General features: G+C 36.4%; 1 protein-coding gene across 2 annotated transcripts in view; it reads right to left on the bottom strand.

Annotated features, from left to right (window-relative positions):
* The window catches only part of LOC6646392 (lachesin), a 145,138-nt gene extending 121,288 nt beyond the window's left edge, over positions 1-23,850 (bottom strand). For both annotated transcript variants that reach the window (XM_023178047.2, XM_023178048.2), the window contains exons 1-2: positions 23,738-23,850; positions 787-932 (exon numbers count right to left, since the gene is read on the bottom strand). In XM_023178047.2, coding sequence (XP_023033815.1) covers positions 787-932; positions 23,738-23,804 — 213 coding nt within the window. In that variant the 5' untranslated portion in view covers positions 23,805-23,850. The remainder of the gene's footprint in view (positions 1-786; positions 933-23,737) is intronic.
* Between the last annotated feature and the right edge of the window lie 503 nt (positions 23,851-24,353).

Below are 24,353 nucleotides of genomic sequence, written 5' to 3'. Positions count from 1 at the left end.
GCATCTAGTTTCAAATACAAATGTTGTAACTGTGGAAATGTGTGCACAAGGCGGCGAAATATCCTAAGAACAGGGAGTCAAAGCCTGAAGGGTCAAAAAGAGGACTACCAAGAGAAACGTAGTCAGGAAGAGGTTTTTCAAGAAGAGCCAGTACTACAAAGGCGTGGACCTGGAATTCTAAGGAAAGTGCCAACAAGAAAATTTGGTTGTCCCAAGCTCATTTATAACGTAGTTCAAATCCGAACCAATCATTGAAAATTACCTTTAGCCGGAATCTGCTGAAGCAGATGAACTTTTTTAAGGTCTAATCACTAAGCAGCTCTAAAAGGTCCGAGTGCAATTATCCGCGTTAATAAGAGCGTTACAGGAAAATAAGACTTGACAAATTGTAAAGCTGTTTAGCTAATCTAGTTAAATCTTGTGAATTTCATTTAAAATAATTAAATTTAAAATACTTAAAACTATTTAAACGATTGTTTTCATGGCACTAGTATATTGTGTTTTCAACACTACAAACTTATTCACAGTTTATATGTAGAGGTTAATCACAATAGCTCTTAGACTGAGGAAGTTCGGTTTTCTGATTTCGACGCAGCATTATTTCAGACAGATAGATAGAACCAAAGTAACAAAAAATTATAAATTACATTTTCTTTCGAATGATATACGCAAAAATGTACTAAAATTATTCATTTGCACTTGTTTAATGAAATAATTTTTTTTCATAGGTTATTATTATATGCACATATGTATATAAGATACTCAAGTTTCATAAAGTATTCTTACCGTTGCTGGCGAATTAATTTTAACGACACAGGGTAATATAGCAAGCCCACCTTTTTGGGCAATAACTCGTGTGTTGTTTTTGGTATTGAACTGATTTTGCAAAGGACTTCCAAAATGATTTTGGAATGATGTTTTTTTTCCGACGTCTGAAATAAGAAAAAATTAAAATATCTTTAATATTTTTACTATTGAATTTATGATTCTAGTATTGAATAAAAGTTTTTTATAGTTTAAGTTTAATTTTTGATTATTTTCCTCTGCAACACCTGGACCACATGCACATCGATCAAAATTTCACACAAAAGAGAAAGTTAAGAAGTAAGTGTGAGCAGTCTATAAAATGATCACAGTATTACGTAATGACTGCCAGTATTGTGTAATAATTATATTTGAATAGGATATATTAATTGAAAAAAGGGTATATAAAATTTGGCCAAAAATGTGCAACACATAGAGAGAAGCATCTTCGACTATATAAAGTGTATAAGTATTATCTTGATCAGCACGACGAGACGAATTCATACAGCCATATCTGTCCGTCCGTCTGGATCAAATGTTGGAGCTACAGATCTAACCTTGAAGTCTGTTTTTCTGCGAGTTAGAGTTTTAATATAAAACCTTTTTCTCTTCGACTGCTATAGTGCCATGTTTGCAATCTGTCAAGATATATAGACGTAGTCAAACAACGCTCAGTACGAACAAGTCGCCCATATGACACCAGGCCCGGCCTGTTACTAATGAAACTCTGAATGAATGAACCTCTACCCACTCCGACCTAAACTAAAGAAATAAAAAATATTAAAATAAAATAAAGATGACTACAATTAATTACCTAAAGCGATGTTTCCGAACCGATAATGTGGCAAAGTCTGTTGAAGTCGCTACGTAGTATACGAAAAGGTTTATGCAGAGCAAAGTTAGTTGTGCAGGTAGGAAGTATAAGCGATGTGTAATTGCAGGTCCTTCTAAATGGAACAGAAATATTAATTTGGCTCAACAGCTCGGAAGAGTCAATCTCACCAACCTCTCATAAAAATACATTATTTTGCACTTAGAACAGTTTTGCAATAGCAAGCTAGCCCTAAACCACCCCTGAAAAGCATTTAGGTCTGCTTCCAGAAAGAGAGTCTTGTAATGACCGGGTTCTAGTTTAATTAAAATAATGAAGAGACGAACATGTCAGTGTCATTTGATTGCAGTTTTAAGATTGATTTTTATTCAATAATTATTCTTTTGCTTAACCTTTGTTTACATATACATATATTCTTATGCTTCCGCTTCCGCGACAGCTACAAAAGAGAGGGAGAGTGTTAGTACATACATGTGGGATTATAATTTCCCTTATTATTTATGCCCGATTGCCATGATTATGCCCGCCTGACACTTCATTTCCTACAATCGGCTGTCCTGACAAGTCATTCGACCCGAATGATCCTAGCCAAGGCTTCATGAACTCAGCCACTGTTGAGGTCTTACAAGGTCCTTCACCACCGCCAATTTTCTCAACGTCGTATCGACCGTGACTATTCAATCAGGAAAATTATCTTGGACCTCTTTCTCATTTAACTTTTTGTAATCGCAGCACAGACGCTTTTTCCCATTCTTTTTTGTTACAAGTACAACAGGCGAAGCATATTCGGAAAAACTTGGCCTTAATGTCCAAATTTTGTTTAGCTTTCGGGTGCGGATGAAATTTTTAGCCCATGGGCTGGGTTGGGTTGGATGTAACATTTCGGCCCATGCCCACCTCTAGTACAGATCTACTATGAGAGCGACTACGAAGTTGCTACGAGAGCAACTACGAAATTGCTAGAGCGAGAGCAACAGAAAAGGAAATGCTCCGTAGCAGTAGCACAAAAATTTATTTTGTTTGCTCCGCTCTCATCTCGCTTTTAATGCTTGTGCTATTGCTACAACTACAAATAGCGTATCGAAAATTTTTTGCTCTCGCTATTGCTCTGTGCTCCGACGATGTATGCTACGGAGCAGAGCAGAAGAGCAATCGTTTTCCGTTTGTGCTCTCTGCTATGCTACGTAGCCCTTCAAAATCAGAGCAGTAGCAGGAGCAGAGCAATATTTTTATTGTAATTGCTGCTATGTAGCAGCAAACGCAAACACTGCTAAAAAGGCTAAAGTTTGCGAAAGAATGGCCTGCAATCTTAGCATAGGAAATAACGAAGTTATTTACAAAAGTCATCCTATCGTTCCTATGGGAGCTATATGATATAGTTACCCGATCCTTATCAAATTTGACACAGTCATTAACAGATGTATTAAACTAACAAATGTTTAATTTGAAAGCAATCGCGTTAAAAGTAACGAAGTAATTGACAAAAGTCACTGTTTTCGAAAGATCATTCCTTTGGGAGATATGTGATATAATCACCCGATCTTGATCAAAATTGGCACAGTTGTTTATTAGTGTAAAAAACTCACCAATGTTAAATTTTACGAAAATAAATCAGAAAATAACGAAGTTGTTGAGAAAAGTCACTGTTTGTGACTTTGCGGTTTGTATGGGAGCTATATGATATAGTGGTCCGATCCGGCATATACCGAGATATACAACCCCTGCAGTATATACAAGCCTACATGCAAAATTTCAACTCTGGAGCTCCAACGGTCTAGGAGGAGTTTGCGTTTATCCAGACGCTGAATCCGAGATATATAACCCCTGCAGTACACAAGCCTACATGCAAAATTTCAACTCTGTAGCTCCAACGGTCTAGGAGGAGTTTGCGTTGATCCGGGACGGACGACGGACGGACATGGCTATTTGAACTCGTCTCGTCATGCTGATCAAGAATATATATACTTTATATGGTCGGAAATACTTCCTTCTATGCGTTGCACACTTCTGATCAAAATTAATATACAATTATCACAAGGGTATAAAAAGTAAACGTTTCTTCTTACAGTCTCTCATCATGTGCGAAGGATCACCACACTTAAAACATTTGCGTTCTCCTTTTGTTATCGAATTTTTCTCTCTATGATCTCTGCTTTGCTTGTGAAAAGAATGTTGGTTTCTTTGACGACTTCCTAGGATCATAGGATTTTAAATATGTCTCTATTTGAATTTTCAACGCATCCACTGTTCTGGCCTGATACAATAATGCTTTATTTGCTCTCATATCTGGTATACCTTCTACGAAATACTCGATTAAACTTTCATTATCCAAATCGATCGGCTTTGGAATTTCCATTAACAAATACAAGAATTCGTACAAATTTTCACCTCTCTTTATTTGTCGATTGCCTAGTCTTCTGTGAACTTCTGCTGATGAAACCTTTAGTCTGGAGTCGTTTTTCAAAACAACCTTCAGGGACTCCCAACTACAAATATGTCTCCTACTACGTATAAACGACAATGCAGCTCCTTTTAACACGTGTTTTGCATACACAAAAAGCTGTAACTGACTCCACTGTACGGTTAAAGCGCACATTCCCTTCACATCTTTTAGTGTGCACCATGACCTTTGCCCATCTGTGTTCGGGATTAGTTCGGACTATGCTTAGAAATGTGCTCTCTGCAGTTCGCATCCACTTCGTCAATATTTCTGCCGGACTGGTTTTGTCGTGCAAGCCAATTAACTTACACTCAAGACAATAATTAAACAGCTCACCCAACTATAGTCGTCTTGCTCTATGTAGCAACTCTCGTTGTAGCAACTCACTCAGTCTTCTTGTAGATGTTCGGTTCGCTCTTTGTTGCCACTCACTCTGCTGTCGCAACTTACTCGGCTTTTTGGTTTTCCGCTTCCACAGTGAACTCTAGTTATCATCAACTTCGTGTCTGCTGTCTGCTCTCTCGGTCTGTCTGCTTCCACAGTAAACACTGGTTATCATCAACTTCGTGTCTGCTGTCTGCTTCCACAGTAAACACTAAAAATCATCAATTTCGAGACCGCTGTCTGCTCTCTCTTTTCCTCTCACCGTCTCGCCATCCAGTCATAGGCTCTCGTACAGTCACACCAATTTCCACTACTTTTTGAACTTGTATTGGTTGCTTGTTGTGAAATTCGTTCGCCAACAACCTTGATTTTGTATACGTATTACACGTTAATGCATGTAATTTTAACAATTTTCTGTTCACTTGCGAACTTTACACACACACAAATTTCCCTTATTATTTATTTCGATATTATTTAAGGATGGGATTTCCTTATTTAGTCTTATTTATTAACAATGTTTCTTTGTGTTAAGAAAACATATATTTATTATTTTTATAATGGCCTTAGTGATAAATTTGGGTGCGCAATGTGATCGAGTCGAGAGTACAATTTCGAGTGCTTTTTGAATCAACGCTTCTTTTTATTTGCCAATGAGTGAGTCGACCAGATAGGTACGGCCGCTGCGTGTCGCTCTGTCTCGCTCACTAGCCTGACACTTCATTTCCTACATACATACATATAATTTGGGGCGCTTGCATCGAAGTGTTTGGTCAGCGTTCACACCTTTCCTTATGTTCTTGTAACTTTGTTCTAGCTCTTTTATATAGTAGTTCTAATCTTAACTGAACTTCCTTAGCATAATCATCTACGTTATATAAAGGTTATATTCTATTTATTAAAATGAATTGGTAAATTGTTTTGTTTACCAAATACAAATTAATAGATACAGTATTTATGTGTTACTGATGGAGTTGTGTTAGAACTAGACATCTGCATGAATGTCATAAAAGTGACATTCGGATATACTTCTCTCAAATTGAGTTGAGTGAATATGAGAGCGAAACGGAATAAGTATGAGTGAGTGGATAGGCTTGCTTTATACTCGGCCGCACAATGTTAAAACAGATAGTATAAGTGAGTATGTTTCGAATGTATCCGAATGACAGGTGCCGACACAGCATTTTTGTTGTTTTTTCGTTGTGCGTACAGAATCTGTACTTGTGCTGTACGGTACATTTATATTGGAGTACCCTTTTATTTCTTGGTCAATTTGGTTATTATTCGGGTCAACTTGTTGAACCTCTACAAAATCATCAAATTCGTCATTTGCTATTGGTATTTGTAAAGTGTTAGACCCACTGTTTTTTAAAAAACGTTCCATAATTAGTTTGCACTCGTCAATTACGGTTTCCTTTTCATGCGGAGAAAATTGTAAAGATTTGTTTGTGGGTGGAAATAGAAATAGGGCTATTTTGTGATATTTTGATAAATTTGGTTCAATTGTTGATAAAATTTGAGTATACAATGCGGACTTTAGAGCTTGAATAATGACAATATCATTGAATTGAACTAAATTAAATTTGAAAGAAATTACACAAAAAACATTTATGGACAGGTCACAAGCTAAGCAGAAAGATATATGCAATATTTGACTACAGCAATAACAAAACAAACGAAAACAAAAACAACAAAATACGCTTTAAATTACATACTTTCTCACTTTGGATAGTTTTTCCTCCTTCCATTTTTGCGACTGCTGTGTTTCAACGATGCAAAGAAAATAAATAAACAAAATATTTACCCTGATACTTGAATAACTCGAATGTTTTTAGATGTGTCAAATTTGTCACTCCGTTTTACTCAGTACTCAGTCAGTACTCAGTGTCATTCAATTTGCTTTTTATGAGTACCAAAATATACTAATACTCATACACACTCACTCATTGTGCGTCTGTCACTCACTCTATTCAATTCTATCCGAGTATACTCTATTTTACTTATTAAGTGAATGAAGTCATGCAGCTGTCTAATTAGAACAGTACACAAAATATTGTAACCATATGTCCCAATCAGTTTTATCTACTGATATATATGATCGAATGTACTCATTGAATGTCCTATGACTTCTTTCAACGGTACCCAAGGTCTGGTGGTGGTGTGCAGTAGACGTAATGTTGTCTATTGTTAAATATTTGCACAAGTCATTTATTATTGAATTTTTGTATTCTGTTGGCATGTCCGTAATGAACGTCTTCATTGGACCGTACTTCAGAATGAAGGATACAAATATAGCTTTTGCAATTGTGGTTCGCTTTTGTTTGGAACTGGTATGGCTACTACATATTTCATCACGTCACTTATTAAAGTGACTGCGTAAACATTACCATTTTCAGATTTTGGTAGTGGATCAATAGTATCCACTATTATTCTGTCAAAAGCATGTATGGGGGTTTCAGTAATGATTAAGGGTGTTCGTTGTTTTTGACTTTAGGCATTTTTCACATTTATTAATGCAGTGTTTTACATGACGTGTCATGTTTTTCTAATAATATGGTCTTTTTACTTTGGCCAAAGTACCAATTTGTATGGCCACCCTGTATAGCATCATCATGATATGTAGACAATATTGCTTCTTTATCTTTATCTTTTTCTACAATGGTCACCGGTCGGAGTAGCGCTACTCTTAATGATTTCAAAATTTTATTGCCTATTTCTTTTAAAGATTCTATTGAAAAGGTTTCAAAGATCTTTTCACTCGGTGCCAATTTGAGTTGTTTGATCTCAAGTATACAGGCTTGTTTTTCAAGCCTTTGAAAAAACTAACATATGTCGAGATTTCCATTGGTGTACAGATCTCCAATCTCAATTCTTTCTATAACTTTTTTGTGATGTGACTTTCAGGACATGTACGTTTGTGTTGCTTAGATCATGTATCGTAATGCGGGATAATGCATCTGCAACAAAATTTGACTCCAAAGTGTTTGCCATATGTATATGGGCGGAAGAGTGTAATAGCCCAGTGTATCGCAGCTAGTTCGTGTTCAGTAGTGCTATTATTACTTTCACCCATAGTGAATGAGCGAGAAACGTATGATACTGGTAACTGCTTATCACCATAAGTTTGAGTCAATGCTGCTCCACATGCATATTTGCTAGCATCTGTTATTATGCAAAATTCTTTGCTAAAATCTGAATACTGTAGCAGTGTGGGTTTTATTAAAGCTTGTTTTAGATACTCAAATTTTTGTTGTCATCCTTCAGAGCAAACAAAATCTTACTTTGGGTAATTCGTACATTACCATTTCTATTACTAGAATTACCTCGGTTGGAATCACCTTGGTTACCTATCCACTTGTATTATTGTTATTTGTATATCCGTTATTTTGGTAATTACCTCTGCCACGGTAATTATTTTGTCCATATCTGTTGTATTGTTGCTGACGTTAGTGCAGGACTGAGTTTGTCTGTCCTATTTCCGATGTGCAACAGTCTACAAACTTTGTTGTCAGTTCATTTATGTCACGGTATTGAGTCATTTTGGTATTTTCTTTGGACCACTTGAGATTGGCTGGTTTCTTAAAGATTATGTTAGATTGATCTGATCTCACTGATGGTTCTTCTTTTTCATCTATTTCTGGTATGCCTTCATCAGCCATTAACTGATTTGGTACTTTAATATCTTTTTAATTATTTTGTTATGCAGTGCATACAATTTCAAAGCCAGCTTTATGGCTACTAGAATTAATATAATTTACAATAGTATTATTATTATTATTAAAGTATAGGATATAGTTATAAACTATCAACCTAACTATATTTTACAAGCACTGGCATCTAAGGCCTTCGGCTTAGACGAAAACTACATCCATACACTAGCCTGGGATTCGAACCCGGATCGTCCTTGTTCAGTTGACTAAATGACTGGGCCACTTAGACAACACATCTACCGAGGACTGCAGCTTACAATAGTATTCCTATGTCTTCTAAGTTTTATCTATGATCTATAATTTTTACGCTATTTACGACATTAGTCGTTGGGTTATCTATTTTAGATTCTTAAGAACCCATCTTGCTAAAAAAAATTTTCTTTGGTCGTTTTGACCTGTTTTGAATAAATAAAAAAAACATTTTTTCTATTCCTGTGTTTCATCCATTAGGTAGAAACAAAGTATACCTGCTGCGTTTGCGTACCAGCATACATATGGTACTGTGAGGATAAAACTGATTTGTACCCTAATGATTCCTTGAATTGGGAAATTTTCTCCTTTTATATCAAGGTATGCTAACCTTATGTGCACCAAGCTAATTAAGCGTTGAGGTGAGTGGCTTTGCTCGCTCTTAAAACCCTCAATGAAGTCCAGGACTATGTCTTATTTGCTTTATGCTTTATTATTTTTTCAAAATACCTATCAAGTGTGGTCATATTTATATGTATGATAATAAATGTTGGCATTTAGTTTTATCTAAATGGATTTTCAAGGAGTTTTAATAAAATTTTTCCCCAACTTATCCCAAAATATATGTATTATCGTTTAGCATAAATGTCTAGTAAATTGTTACATATTTAAGTAGAAAATGCCAATGCAGCCTGAACTCGTAACCCTTAGAATATTACTCCCACACATTAAATGTATATATCAATATTAGTGAATAAATGAACGAATGAATGAATGAATATGCAAAGGAATATTATTTAAAATATTTATGGATTCATGGATTTTAATTTATTTTTTTTTTTCAGAAGAGAAAAAAAATTAATCTCAACTGTGTCTTGCACAGAGAGCCAGAGACGTAGAAAAAATTGTTGTTAGAGTATGTGGCTGGCTCACAATTCAGATACTTATACAAAAAAAAAAATGTTAAAAAATCAACCACATTGTCAGTAAAAAGCCTATAAAAGAGTTAGTAATTCGCAAGTTGCACTTTTGTGCATGTTTCTGAACGAAATGCATTATTATTGTTAGCATGTAGGAAGTATGAATTATATTCCATATTGTTAGTGAAGTAAGATTATTATCGAATTGCAGTGTCATACTACCAAAAAATTGTTATCGAGTTCTCGAGTATCGATATGTAATCGATATCGAGTAAAATCGGGTAACATATTGTCACTCGTCGAAGTCGGTCATGTTTTTTGTTTTGCGCTCTCGCTCAACTAATTTTTTCATTCTTTCTTACATTAAATTATCTAACCCAACTTTTATCATCGCTATAATAATCGCGAAGTTAAAAGTTAAATTTACATTTTCATTATTAACAAAACATTAACAAACGCACTTATTATTTTGTTGTTGCGCCGTTTTTAATTTGTTTCTATTTTTTGCTCCCACCCGCGCTCTCAGTTTACAGTTCACATTTTGATTTTGTTTGTGTGGTGTTGGTTGGTGCTCTTTAGATAGCGCTCGCGGCCCTTAACTTCGAGCTTGCGACAAGTTCTTAATGTTGTGTGTTTTAATACCAAAAATCTCTTTTTGAACTGAAAACTTCTTTAGAATCGTTGGGAGTGATTTCAGACTCGATGAAACGAAAAACCGACCACTAAACAGAGACACATATAGATCTTATAGTATTTAGCCTGCGAGAGAATGAGATGCAAATATATAAAAAGCATTATAAATAAATAAAAAGCATTATGAAAAACTTCGACCAAGCTGGGAGTCGAACCCCGGCCGCCCGATCGCCAAGCGAGCACACTAACAACAGAGCCACGTCGACACTTTGTAAATTGTCGTCGAGTTGTGTACTTAGTGTGCTCGCGTGTCTCTAAAAAGAGACATAACGACAATGCGAAAATGAGATGCGTGCTTAACTACAGAACTCGAAGGCAATTTAGAAAGTGTCGACGTGGCTCTGTTGTTAGCTTGGTCGAAGTTTTTTTCATAATGCTTTTTATATATTTATATATTTTTTTGTGATACATTTTTATTTACTTTTTATTTACTTTTTATACCCTTGCAGAGGGTATTGTAAAATTGGTCAGATGTTCGTAACGCACAGAAGGAGGCGTTTACGACCCCATAAAGTATATAAATTCTTGATCAGCATGAGAAGCTGAGTTGATATAGCCATGTCCGCAAAATGTTTTCTTCTAGACCTATATGATATAGTGGTCCGATCCTAAAGATTTTCATACTTTATCTTACCCGGGTAATAAAAAACCCCAAAAAAAGATTTCATCCCGATAGCTCTTAAGACGGCTGAGTAAAACGCATACGCACAGACGGACGGACAGATGGACATGGCTATATCAACTCAGCTTCTCAGGTCGTAAACGCCTCCTTCTGTGCGTTACGAACTTCTGACCAATTTTACAATACCCTCTGCAAGGGTATAAAAAGTAAAAAGTAAATAAAAATGTATCACAAAATATATAATGAATGAATGCACAGCAACTAGAATCACTGTCTGTTCAGCTCTCTAAAGTGGGAGAAATATGTGCATGCGAAACCAGATTGAGCAATGGAAAAACAGTTTTAATTGTGGCAATTTATATTTCACCGAATCAATCAATAAATAGCATCACGGAATTCATTCATGAAAATTTAATAAAGTATACACCAGAAGTATCGCGGATACTTAGAAAAGATTACGATAAAGTTCCAATGATTTTAAGTGGCGATTTTAACGTAAATTTTGCATTGGACACAGCGGTTCCTTTAATTGACTTTCTCAATACAACATTCAGTTTAAAAATGTGTAACAATCGCACTGAATCAACAACACGATCAAAAACAACAATTGACGCGGTATTTCAAAGATATGTTGACAACATCGAAACCAAAGCATTTGTATCATATTTTAGCTATCATAAGCCACTCGTATCATTTGTTGAAATTGAAAACATTGAGGATGAATAATAATAATAAAATGAAGAAAATAATAAAATGAAGAAAATAAAAAATATGACCTTTATAGCAATATTATATTGAACCTATAATTATCCCGCTCCTAATGCTGCTTTCGTCTCATTCTCTCTCAGTTTGTTTTACGGAAGGTTTCACTTCTACCGTGTCTAGCCGTTAGACGCCCTCTTTTTTTTGTTGTCTCTTTTTATTTGCATATTGCAGTTAGCTTTTGCTTTGGTTTGTATACGTCTCGCTTAACATGTATTCACATTTTTCCCTTTTTATTTACATACATATTGATTTAAAATTTGTTTTTGATAAATCAATTTATTTAAATAATGTCTGTCTGTTGCAAATATAATTGCAATAATCCCAGCAAGACCAGTGAAGAATTTCTTTACTGTTGGCTGTGTGATAATGTAATGCACTTTAAGTGTGCTGGTTATACAGTCAAGGTGCGTGATAGTATTGCACAGGGTGGCGGCCTTAAATGGGGCTGTGGTTCGTGTCGTGGCTTGGAGCTCGAGATGCGAAGTTTTATGAAACGGACTGGGGATGCATTTAAACCCCTGTCAGCTGGTGTTCATAAACTTCAAGAGGAGCTTTTGGCGATGGAGGTCTGAATTGAACCTAAACTTATGATTGAATCTCCGACGCGAAAGAGGGCCAGGTTTCAGGGCGCGTCCGTCGGCACAACGATCTCTACAAGTTCCGGCTTCCGACAATGACCCTATGTCACCAAATGTTTAGCAGCTAATATCGTTTAGGAGTCCAGTTTTGGCAGGTGTGGAGTTTCTTCCCATTTCTCCCGGAGACAGTATCCTACCTACTAACACGATATCTGTTGTAGTTTCCGAACCGGCATATACTCGGGACACTTCGTCCTTTAAAATAAGTGTCTCCCCAGATCATTTTGTCCAAATATGTCATAAAGATTTTTAACCCGAACACCTTATCGTAAAAGAGTATACAATATAAAAGAAGAATCGGCCTCCAATTAGCCTGCTACCTGCCTCAGTGAATAACGTTCCTTCCGGCTCGTCGGAACCTGTTGGCGAGTCAAACAACTAATTTCGTCCCTAACTCTGAACCATCTAAACTTTCTAGACTCTATATAGATAGATTAACTTTTGACTTTCATATTCTTGCCTTTACTGAAACTTGCCTGAAACCTGATATTGTGGATGCTTCAATTTTTTACTCAAAATATTTAATATATAGACATGATCGGACTATCCGTAATGGTGGTGGCGTTTTGATTGCTGTTGACTCGGCGTTCTCGTCTGAAATTGTCCAGTCCTCCAATCAGGAGATTGAATTTGTTTGTGTTAAAATTTCGTTTAATTCTTTTTCTGCCTATATTACTTGTTCGTATATTCCACCACAGTCCGACTTGGCAGTAAACACTCACCATTGGGAAGCTATTCAACTTATTTCCTCATATCTCTCTGACAAAGACTTGCTCGTTGATCTGGGAGATTTTAATTTACCTGAGATTGCCTGGACCCTCTCATTTGATTCTTTATTACTGTTGCCCTCCTTGTCACCTTGTTTCGATGCTTCAATTTTCCCCTCAAAATATTTAATATACAGACATGATCGGACTATCCGTAATGGTGTTGGCGTTTTGATTGCTGTTGACTCGGCGTTCTCGTCTGAAATTGTCCAGTCCTCCAATCAGGAGATTGAATTTGTTTGAATTAGAATTTCGTTTAATTCTTTTTCTGCCTATATTACTTGTTCGTATATTCCACCACAGTCTGACTTGGCAGTATACACTCACCATTTGGAAGCTATTCAACTTATTTCTTCATATCTCTCTGACAAAGACTTGCTCGTTGTTCTGGGAGATTTTAATTTACCTGAGATTGCCTGGACCCTCTCATTTGATTCTTTATTACTGTTGCCCTCCTTGTCACATTGTTTCATATATGGTCTGCTTGAGTTGTCCCTAACTCAAATAAATCCTGTCCGGCATAGTCGTAACAGATCACTAGATCTGGTATTTGTGTTGGATTCTTCCAACTGCGATGTTTCCAGGACTGATCCCTTAGTTATCCCCGAAGACAACTTTCATCCAACTCTGGATGTAACCATTGACCTTCCTTTTGGTGTTATGTCTCGACATAATAACTCGATGCCTCCAACCCGATGTTTTCGCAAGACAAACTTTACTAAACTTAAAAAACTCTTGTTAAAAAACGATTGGTCATATCTGTATACTTGCACGGATATGGACTCTGTCATTTCTGTCTTCTATAAAACTCTTCAGTGGTTCTTTGATGTTTGTGTCCCGCGTGTGACTCAAGGATGGTCTGATAGACCTCCATGGTTCTCACGTGAGTTATGCAACTTGAAGAACGTAAAATCAAGATGCTATAAAAGATTTTAAAAATCCGGTGAAGCATCGGATTTTTCCCTTTATGTAGTCTCTCGATCAAATTTTATGGTGCTAAATTCACAATGCTATAAAAAATAAAAAATGCTATAAACATAGGTTTTCTCGGGATCCTAAGCAATTTTATAACTTTGTCACTGTAAAGCGTAAGACATCAGTGCACCCGTCTTACTTGTCTTTCGAAAACAATAAAGCTGACACTGATCAGGCAATTGCCGATATGTTTGCTGATTTTTTCAAAACAACTTATTCCTCTTCGATTTATCAAGCATATCATCCTTATCCTCATCACTAGCAATCGTCTAACTGCATTTTAGACCCTGTGTTTGATGAAAGTTCGGTTCTAAGCGTGCTCAGTTCCGTCAAACCAGTATATGCACATGGCCCTGACGGAATACAAGGCTGCGTATTAAGGGTATGTGCATAGGCCCTATGTAAGCCAATACTTAAGTTGTTCAAACTGTCCGTCACATCTTCCGCCTTCCCGTCTATCTGGATAGACGGGATAGATCATATATTATTTCTCTTCATGAAAAGGGGAAAAAGTCCGAATCCTCCAACTATTAGGGTATTTCTAAATTGTGTGTCATACCCATAGCATTTGAGAAAATAATAACATCTCAATTGCAGCATTTTTGTAGCTCTATTATTTCGTCATCCCAATAAAAAAACGTAGATCCACAACTACTAATTACTATTAGAATTTACATCTCACTCAATCAAAGGGTTCAAGACTGCCGTGCAAACTGACGTCATTTATACTGACTTCAGCAATGCCTTTGACTCTGTTAATCATACTCTGCTTTTATATAAGTTACCCGTACCCCGTAAGCCTACTGGAAAATTGTATTCCTCTATCCTTAAAACACTGTATTTCAAACTATTCTTTGCATGAAACTTTTCGAGTGCTATGTTCTGATTACAATCTTCTGTATCCCGTAAACAGATCAGAAGCCTCTTTCTCTTATGAAAACCTCACACTTAGCTAGTTATTAGCTGTAATTAATCATATTTTGAATTGTTTGTCCGTTTTATTTGTATTTGTCCGCGCGATCGTGCTGTCCGATATACGGCTGCACTCCACGGTCGGTCGGGCGGGAGGTGGACAGCTCTTTCCTTGGGCTCGCGCGAAACACGCTATGTCCTGGTGTCGTATGGGCCACATACTTCGCATTGTACGAGACAACGTCCAGACAATATCCATGGTTGTATTTTCTTGCCCAGACAAATCGGAATTGGATCTAGAACTGGAGATACTGTCAAAGAAATCAATTCGAACACTGATTTTCAGAGATAAAATTTCTCTCGAATATGAAAATTAAAATTTTTCTACCGATATATTGGAGACATTTAGTTTAGCCCGAATGTAGGCCATGATATCATCAGATGCAGCATCGGCGAGAAGTCTCGACACAAAATTGTGTTCTTTAGGTGGCACAGTGGTGGAGGGATCCCTATCGGCAATATTCATCCACACAGCCAACAATAAATAAATCTATTCAGGGGTGGGGCGGGCTGCAAACATTTTTTAACAGAAGACAGTCATTATGAGGTAAGGTAAGGAATATAATTAGAAGCGTATAAGAATTTTTTTTGGTAATAAAATATATAACTCACTCAGAGGTCCAGAAATAATAAGAAAGAGAGATATTGAGGGTGCACAAGCGTTAAAAGAAATAGAGAGATATTTATATATATTTTTGTATGTACAAAACAGAAGTGCAATATGAGCGCAATTAACGGCGACGAGCGAAACGAAAACGAAAAAAAAACGTAATATTAAAAAGCGCGAGCGCTGGAGCTAGAAATCACAATAACATCAACACTGCAACAAGAACTCAAAGAAATTGCAAGACAACAACAAATGCGCGTTGCTTGGGATTTACAAGGAAGAAATATGATATTAAGGAGGGAGAGGAAGAGAAGAAAAAACGAAACATAAACAGTAATTAAAGTTGTTAAAAATGTTAACACAAACATAAAAACGCGGAAGCTAAGAAAAAACACGTCCGTCCTCCTCGGGAGCATTGATGTTATGATGGAAAATTCCACAGAAGATGTCGCACATGATAATCTACTCGAAATTTTGACAGATTTGTGTAGTGTCGGAATAATTTTATTCCCACAATCTACGCCACAAGCTAAGCTCTTAACTAACATTCAAATACTGTAGCTTTTGAAACAATCTAATTTTTTTTATTCCTAGAACACTAACGTTTGTCGATTCGACCAACACACTTTACATTTTCGTGTTTCTCTATGTTTTCGTATTGTGTTGCACTCTCATTGACAACGATGATAGTTTACGAAGTACTTTCAAACTGAACAGAAATTCCTCTGCAATTAGTGACGTCAGATTTATTGCACCATTTGTGATAATAAACGAATCCTTTCATATAGTTGGCAACTCGGACAGTGTAACAGACTCCCCACAGTACCTCAGGACACAAGCGGAAACACCTTGGCTACAAAACTTTTCGCTATAATAGAATTAAGAATGCAATTGGATTTCGTTATAGGATATGGATACCTATATCTGACTAGAGTTGTACTTAGTGGATATGTACGTAGTCTAGAAGAAGTTAGCTAATACGTTTGGAATAGATTGATCAGAAGAGGCTGAAACATTATTAAAAACTGCAAGCGATGAAAGGGAGATAGAATTTTGATTTGAGTTATCGAAACTATAGAACTCCTTGGAATTTTCGGAGCATTCCAAAATGCAATAATGTAAGTAATTATTATAGCATTCCGAATTAGAAACAATAAAATTCGATTTAGCAACCAAGTAACGAGAAAGATCCGATGATAGACCCGTGACTTAATACCTTTTGACAGGCCCCGCGTAAACCATGGTGATTTTTGCGTTAGATAATATGAAATGTTCTTATAGATACAAATTTGTGAGCAAGACCGCCATGGGCAACGTATTTTAGTTAGTTCAATTTGTGGAGCGGAATGCGTCCCAAGAATTGCTCAACATACCATTTATTATTATTATTAAAAAGACGCCCGACAAAACGAGACTTTTATAAGATGATCATGTCAATCTATGACCCATTAGTGTTTTTGTTTAAAATATTCACTTCCATTAATTCCGAGGACGCTGCACTAGGGACAACTGCCATGACCTTTTCAATGCTGGACACAGCGAAGTCACATCTAATGTAGAATGTTTTATCTGCTAGATATGATTTGAACATAAGGAATAGAGGGGCCGGTAGCATAGGACATGAACTTCAAGAGGAGTGTCTCATGCCAAACTCTGTTAAACGCCTGCTTTAGAAATCGTCCATAGGCAGCTCGATATGGTTAAGCCTCCCAAAGCAGACAAGGTGAACTATGTCGGCTTAACTCTTATTTTTTTATTTATTTATTTACGTCAACAAAAATCTAAAGCTAAAGACAGATAGTAATTAATTGAAAAAGGTAGCTTAGCTATATACACAACTAAACATCCACGACCCGGTGGAGGTGTTTTATTTGCATAAGGTGCCAGCTATGCCCCGATTCACAGCCAATGTGGTCAGGGATGAGTTGCAGCCAATCCAAGTCCAAATTAAAAAGTATAGCGCGAAGAGAAGTGACAGAAAGATGAGGAAAAATTAGGTGAGAAAGGTTGTTAAAAGATTGGCAAAGAACACGAAAAGGTTCGTGAAGAGAGTAGTAAGTCAGACATCTACTAAGGTGAATAGGAAAATGGTTTCTGGTCCGACGTCAGGGAACACAAAAATATAGCGTATCTAGTAATTTAGTAGAAATGACTTCACCGTTGACTAGTTTATGGAGAAAGAGAATGCCAAATACGAGCCTAGGGTTGTAAAGTGAAGGAAGATTAATAAGAAGTCTGTCAGAATAAGAAGGTAGGCGAAGACTCGGGTCCCAATTAAGACCGCGTAACGCAAACTTAAGGAATTGCTTCTGTACCGATTCAATACTACGCTGGTGAACATCATATTGCGGGTTCCACACTGACGAGCAATATTCGAGAGTAGGGCGAACTAACAAAGTGTATAAAACGTTTGTTACATAGGGATCATCAAATTCTTTGGCCCAACGTTTAATGAAGCCAAGCCAATAGAAGCAATATGAACATTAAATGAGAGTTTTGGATCAAACATAACGCCTAAGTCTTTGAATGATGTTACACAATCTAACAGAACAGACTTAATAGAGTAATGAGCTAGGAACGGAGACAAACGACTGAAAGTCATAAAAGAGCACTTAGAGGCATTAAGGTGTAATTTATTAACGTGGCACCAATCACAGAAGGCATCGAGATCTGATTGCAAGTACTGTTGGAAAGAGTGATCATTATAGGAATAACAAATCTTGTCGTCATCCGCAAACATGAACACGCGTGAATGAGCCAAGGCGAAAGGCAAATCATTTATAAACAAAGTAAATAACAGTGGGCCCAGATAACTGCCTTGGGGTACACCTGACGTAACTTGAACAGTTTTAGATATCGAGGAACGAAAAGACACCTTTTGGGTTCTGCCAATAAGATACGACTTTAACCAAGCCAATAGTTTCGGGGAAAAACCAATAAGGTTAAGTTTCGCGAGCAACATAGAATGATCGAAATATCCGATTTGCTACCCTTTTTAAAAAGCGGAATAATAAAAGACTCCTTTCAAATATCAGGAAAGCTACAAGTTCTCTCACAAAAGAGAAAATAAAGCTGTTAAAAAGATTAAAATTTGTTTTACAAAAACATCCACGATGAAACTGAGATGTTGTTAAATGAATTAGTAACGGAATTGTAAGAAATAATAACTTCAATGCTTCAGGCTTCACAACGGGCTGTGTTTGAAGTAGGATCCGAAGCAAAAACAAGATCGAGGATTCTTTTAGAAGAGTTAAGTAAAGAATTCAACTGAGATAGCGGACATTTAAGTAGGCTATAAAAAAAAACATGTTGAAAAAAAAGAAAAAAAAGATAGATTGTCATCAACCAGCCAAGAAATATTAGGCAAGTTAAAGTCAACTAAAACTATAAAGAAATCACGATGTTTAAGACGACTAAAATAGTTTGCAAAGCATCAGCATGGTGCATGTAGGTCATGATATCAGAAGCTGGAGCAATATGTGAACAAGAGATATATAAGCTAAAGTTGGAACATCTAACTTCAACGTAAATAAACTCAACACCTAAGGGCAGATCAATCGGCACAACACTTGAACACAGATTCGAGTTGACAGCAATGAGCACTCCACCGCCACGACGACCAACACGATCAAGCCTATAAGAAATAAAGTTATTAGAAAGAATTTCATTATCCAAAAGAGAGGAGTTAACCAACTTTCAGAAAAAGCTAATATGCCAGCCGAAACGGTTTGGCTATCACAGAACAGTTTCGACAGCTTGGTAAGAAGTCCTCTTACATTTTGATAATGAATGCAAAGACTAGACGTTATTAGTTTTTTGAAGCAGAAGATAAATTAGGAAGGTAGACAGGCAACGGAATGGAGCGCTTATTGGGCGCAAACTCATGTACAAGTAGGCCCTCTGGCCAAAAATTAGGGTCAACCATAAAAGTAAGTGAAAGTAAAATGGGAGAATATGTAATAGAGAGTGCAGGCGACTGCTTATGAGGCAACTCAAGGGTTAATTTCTTGGGCAACTTTTCAGAAGGTGGAACAAAATCGAATTGCGACAATCAATGAACGCTAGAGTCACACTCGTTTGGCCAGTTTGTTTAAAGAAAGAAACTTTAAACGAAGCACAGACAAACCAGAAAATTTGTGGTAGTCGCGGCCGTTGAGGCCAGCACATTTTAAGTGAATAAAATTATCGCAGAGCCAACAAGATATTGCTCTATACTGATCATCAATACGATCAGAATGGATGCAAGCAGGTAGACAACAACCCATTGCAAAGCCAAAAGAAACACAAGACAAAAAATTATTATCACAAAGATAATTATCGATGAAAAATCAAGCTAGAGTGCACAGCACAAGAGAGAGTACAAGAACAGTTATAAGCCGAGCTTTGAGAGGCGGCCTTACAAAAGTGATTACGCGGGAGAGAAGCTGAGCACAAGCACAAAACAGAGAGAACAACAAAACCACTAGCACTAATCGTATGATGGGGGCGATGAGGGGAGCAACTGCAGAAGCAATGACGAGAGAGAATAATAAAAAATGAAATGCACCAGACACTAATCACGAAAAAGAAAAAACTGTTTAATTTGGCGAATTATGGAAATAAAACTCAAGGGTGTCAATCAACCAACACCAACGAAAGCATAAACAAACTAAGCACAAATTAAAATTGAGAGAAAACAATAAATATTAATAAAACTCAGGAGCTATGCAAAAACACGACCGTCACGTCAGAGAGCAGACGCTTAACCGAAGACCTAATTGGGGGGCTCACTGCAAGTCGATGCAACTGAACCTAAAAACAAGACAGATTCACTGGCTTATCGCAAATCGAAGCTCAGCGATAAAGCCCATATGGACATACGGCATTCAGTTGTGTACAGCGTGTCACTTCAACGTGGAAATACTACAAAGTTCCAAAACTAGCTGCTACGTAGATTGGTCGGTGCCCCCTTGTATGTCCATTAGTCTGTTCTACACAGGGACTTACGAATCTTCTCCGTCCAAAAAGAGGTACTGAGATTCAAAGTTCGCCACCTCGGCAGACTCACCAATCACCCCAACCGGCTGGCAGCAGATCTGCCAAATGAAAACTATCCTCGCAGACTAAAAAGATTGCTTTGGATTTGATTATCAAGACCATGTGGAGTCCGTACTGATTTATCGAAATCGCGAGTATCTCCTCTTAACCCAATGTCGATTCCAAGATTTAAAGTATTAGGTGGGGTCCGGACTTTGAAAATTAATTTTAAACCATAAGTTAATAGAACATGTCTATGGACTTTCAAATTGTTTTATATGCGCATCGGTCAAGAAGTAAAATACACAAATGTGTATTTTAGATTCTGAAGGGATAGTTAACGGCAAGTACATATGTAAACACAATAACAGTGGTAAACAAACCCATGTTCGATTCGACACAAAGGATGTTTGGCGCTAATCGGCATGAGCTTTTCGATGTATGAGCACTGTTTATTTTTGTCATAACGCCTAAGAGAGGTTGCGGTTGGTTTGATATACAAGTACTCTGACTTTCTATTTTGAGACGTCTTTGTCCCGTTAGTAGTTGTTCTACGTGCCGGTTTGTAAGAATGCCATTAGGTTGTGTGTAAGTGTGGTGGTTGTTTAGTACCATAAATGGTACTGGTGAGTGGTTGGATGTTAATTACATCAGTTTTGCCACAGTGTTTGAGAATCCATCGCAGAATTCTATTGGTTACTGTAGAATCAATTAAGTCAGGCACTTTGCGTGGGTCTTCAAGCCAGTATGTAATCAGTACTCAATCGGTCTTATTGAGTGAGTCGAGTAATGTGTTTTACAACTGTTTGCCCTTACGCTTTGTCAGTGTGTTGTAGGATTCGGTGAATTCCTTTTCGCAAATGGGGAATCATGGTGGGCAGTACTGTACAACTAGTTTAGATATTGCAGGAACTGCATTTCAAATCTGTTGTGAAACGAGTATTTTCTTCTAAGCTGCTAAATCAACACGGCAGCATGGGCTTGGAGATGCCGTTAGCATACCAAACAATGTCTATCCACGGATCTATAGTGGCGGTGGTTTAGCCGGTTTAGCCTTTTCTGCGATGGCACCATTTCGTCTTCTGCTCGGCAGGAATTTTAAACCGATTCCTGTTTAAGCGAGAGGCGCTTGCATTTGGCATAGGTATTCTAGACGTATTGGTTCTTTTTCTCTTTTGTGGGCATGTTTTCCGGTTGTTTATTTTAATGTAACTGTCGCTCTCAATTTGGACAGATTGCGATGGGGTTTTAATCGTAGTAAGCAATGCTTGTTGGTGTTGAGGCAGGTCAACACGTCTTCAAACGTTTCTGAAGTTGCTGTCGACATGGTAGTTTTTGTTGCTGTCTTGGTAGTTGTGATTGGCAACGAGCTGACAGTGCTGTTCGATGCAAACCGTAACCCAGATAATAATATTGTTAGAGAAATGACTTGCGCACTCTACGTTGAACTGTTGGCGAATGGGCTTGGGACTTCGGTCTTAGTGCTTAAAAGAAAACAAGATAGATTTGAATCTGGTTTTTTTTAGAATAACTATAATATACAACTACTTAAAAGCTAATGCTTACTCCAGATTATTATCCTTAGAGCGAAAGATGGACAAAGATCAGATCTAAATTCAAGGTAATCTGCGTCAATCACGCCATTAACGTACTAACCCCAGTATTATTAGCTACACTATAGGTCCTGATTTGTATACTGATCTCAAAATCAATACTGTTTAATTTTCTTGAGTCAATAACATATACATATGTAAATCATACGAATAAGTTTATTGTTAGTGTTTGAGGAGAGTTAGCTTATCAATCTCTTAATGCAATATCGTGAACAATATTTTTTGTATAAATAAACTGGATGGGTTACGTACTCGAGAGCATACCTCGTGTAATCTTACGTGTGAAAAATATGTTATTGTTAAATCTAAGCCACAAATAAATATCGTTTGGCCTTGGGATTTGTTGATAGACATTGCAAATACCAATCTAATAGAAATACGTTTAAATGGAATTGGCACATCTGTAGGTATAATAGGTATCTGTGGTATATATATACAAGGTGGCGCAAAAGAAGTCATCCGGGCCAAAAGAAGTCATCCGATGTGGTTTGGTTCTCATTTTTTTCTAAATAAAAAAAACTTATGTTTATTTGGCCAATAAGTTTGTCAGTGTTTAAATAAACATAATTTAAAAACAGAATCAAAGTTTTTTATAAAAAAAAATTAGAGCCAAGCAACATCGGGTAACTTATTTTGGCCCGGATGACTTCTTTTGCGCCACCTTGTATTTTCAATCACGTTTTTCATTAATTTTTGAATGACTAATCGTACCGTTGCACATCCGGGTTGTGTTCAAATTGCGAAGCATTTGATGGAATTTTGTGGAATCGGCGACACAACTGAACAAGCAAGTTGTCGTAAAAGCAGTTTTTATTATCTCACAATTTAATTGTGTGTTTAGCCTTCAATAATTAGAAGTTGTATACTTAATATTATGTCTTCCTTTATACCTGGGCGTGAAAATTGCTTGTATTCATTTTCCTATCTGAAGTTATCCTATCTGATTTAATAGATATTATTGACTTTTAAGGTCGGACCGGAAGCTTCTTTTTTATTCACCACAGAAAATGTCTTATCTTTCTGTCTCTTCGCTTGCCTTAAAAAAACTTGGGCAATATTTTTAACATCGCATTCATTCAGTCAGGGAATTTAAAAGTTGTTTTATAATTTAATGTACATACATACATATATGTACATATGTATTTGCATAAACTGTTTTTTTTGTTTTGTCAAGTGATTCGTTAGAATCGAATGACGTTACTAAATATTTCCATAAATAATAATTAACGGATTTACATTGCGTGATGTATTCTGATCCAATAGTCCGCAGACGCTGACCTTCTAACTTGCAATCAAAATACTGAAGACGACAACAGAAAAAGCTACCTTTTATACAATAATACATAAATAACACATAGTATGTTCATATGTATGTACCTACATATGTATGTATTACAAAAACAATTAAAATTAAAAACGAGTACAGTAAGTCAAACAATTTTTTGCACAAGCAAGGTTGGTATAAAAATTTATACTCATTATGGTATTTCAGCTGCATACATATGTATGATTGTATGTATGTACATACATATGTATGTATGTGTATATGGATGAATTTATGTATGGCCGAATTGTATGTATGTATGTATGTACAAATGTGACTTATTTTCCTTATTATTTTTAAAATTAATGAATGTCAATGTATGTACATATGTAGGTGTACACCTTGCGTCATAAATATATTTGGAATACCAGTTTTGCATATCATTCGAAATTTCTTAAAATATGTATGTACATATATATTTATACATATGTATGTATATACATTAGTCTGTATGCGTGTACATACATACCTGAATGTGTTGAGCTGAGCAACAGTAAAAACCAAGGTACATGTAAATTCCATTTTTTCAGTTCCATTATTATTATTCCAATTTTGGTCTTGTAAAATGTTTTTGTTTAATCTCTCTCTTTATGCATATTTACTTTTTCTTGTTGCGACACGCCCAAAATTATTACAAAATATGTTTTTACTTACATATGTACATGTATGTTTGTACATACATACATATGTACATAGATATTTTTGCAAATCTCTTGCTTGTAAATTCATAAACAAGCATACATTTCTACATTCATAAGAACATATGCATGTATGTATGTAAATTAGTTTGAATCATAATATCTACATATGTATGTATCTACATAACAACACAAAATTTTAAACAATGGCCTGAAACGTTTTGTTTATTCCAAAGATTTTTTGGAGTAAAGGATATGCACACCATTGCACAGATACCGATACAATTTTTTAGCAGTAAAAAGACTTCTTCTTCGAAGTGCCCAACGAAGACTAAATTGAAGTTGACAACAAATATACATATGTATGTACACCCATACGTATATAAATACATACATATGTACATATTTCCTTCACGTAACTCACGCAATCGCATTTGACTTCTCGAA

The sequence above is a fragment of the Drosophila willistoni genome, unplaced genomic scaffold (assembly GCF_018902025.1).
Source record: "Drosophila willistoni isolate 14030-0811.24 unplaced genomic scaffold, UCI_dwil_1.1 Seg526, whole genome shotgun sequence".
Classification (NCBI taxonomy): Eukaryota; Metazoa; Arthropoda; class Insecta; order Diptera; family Drosophilidae; genus Drosophila; species Drosophila willistoni.
The sequence above is the reverse complement of the archived record's forward strand: the minus strand, read 5'-3'. Positions and strand labels throughout refer to the sequence as shown.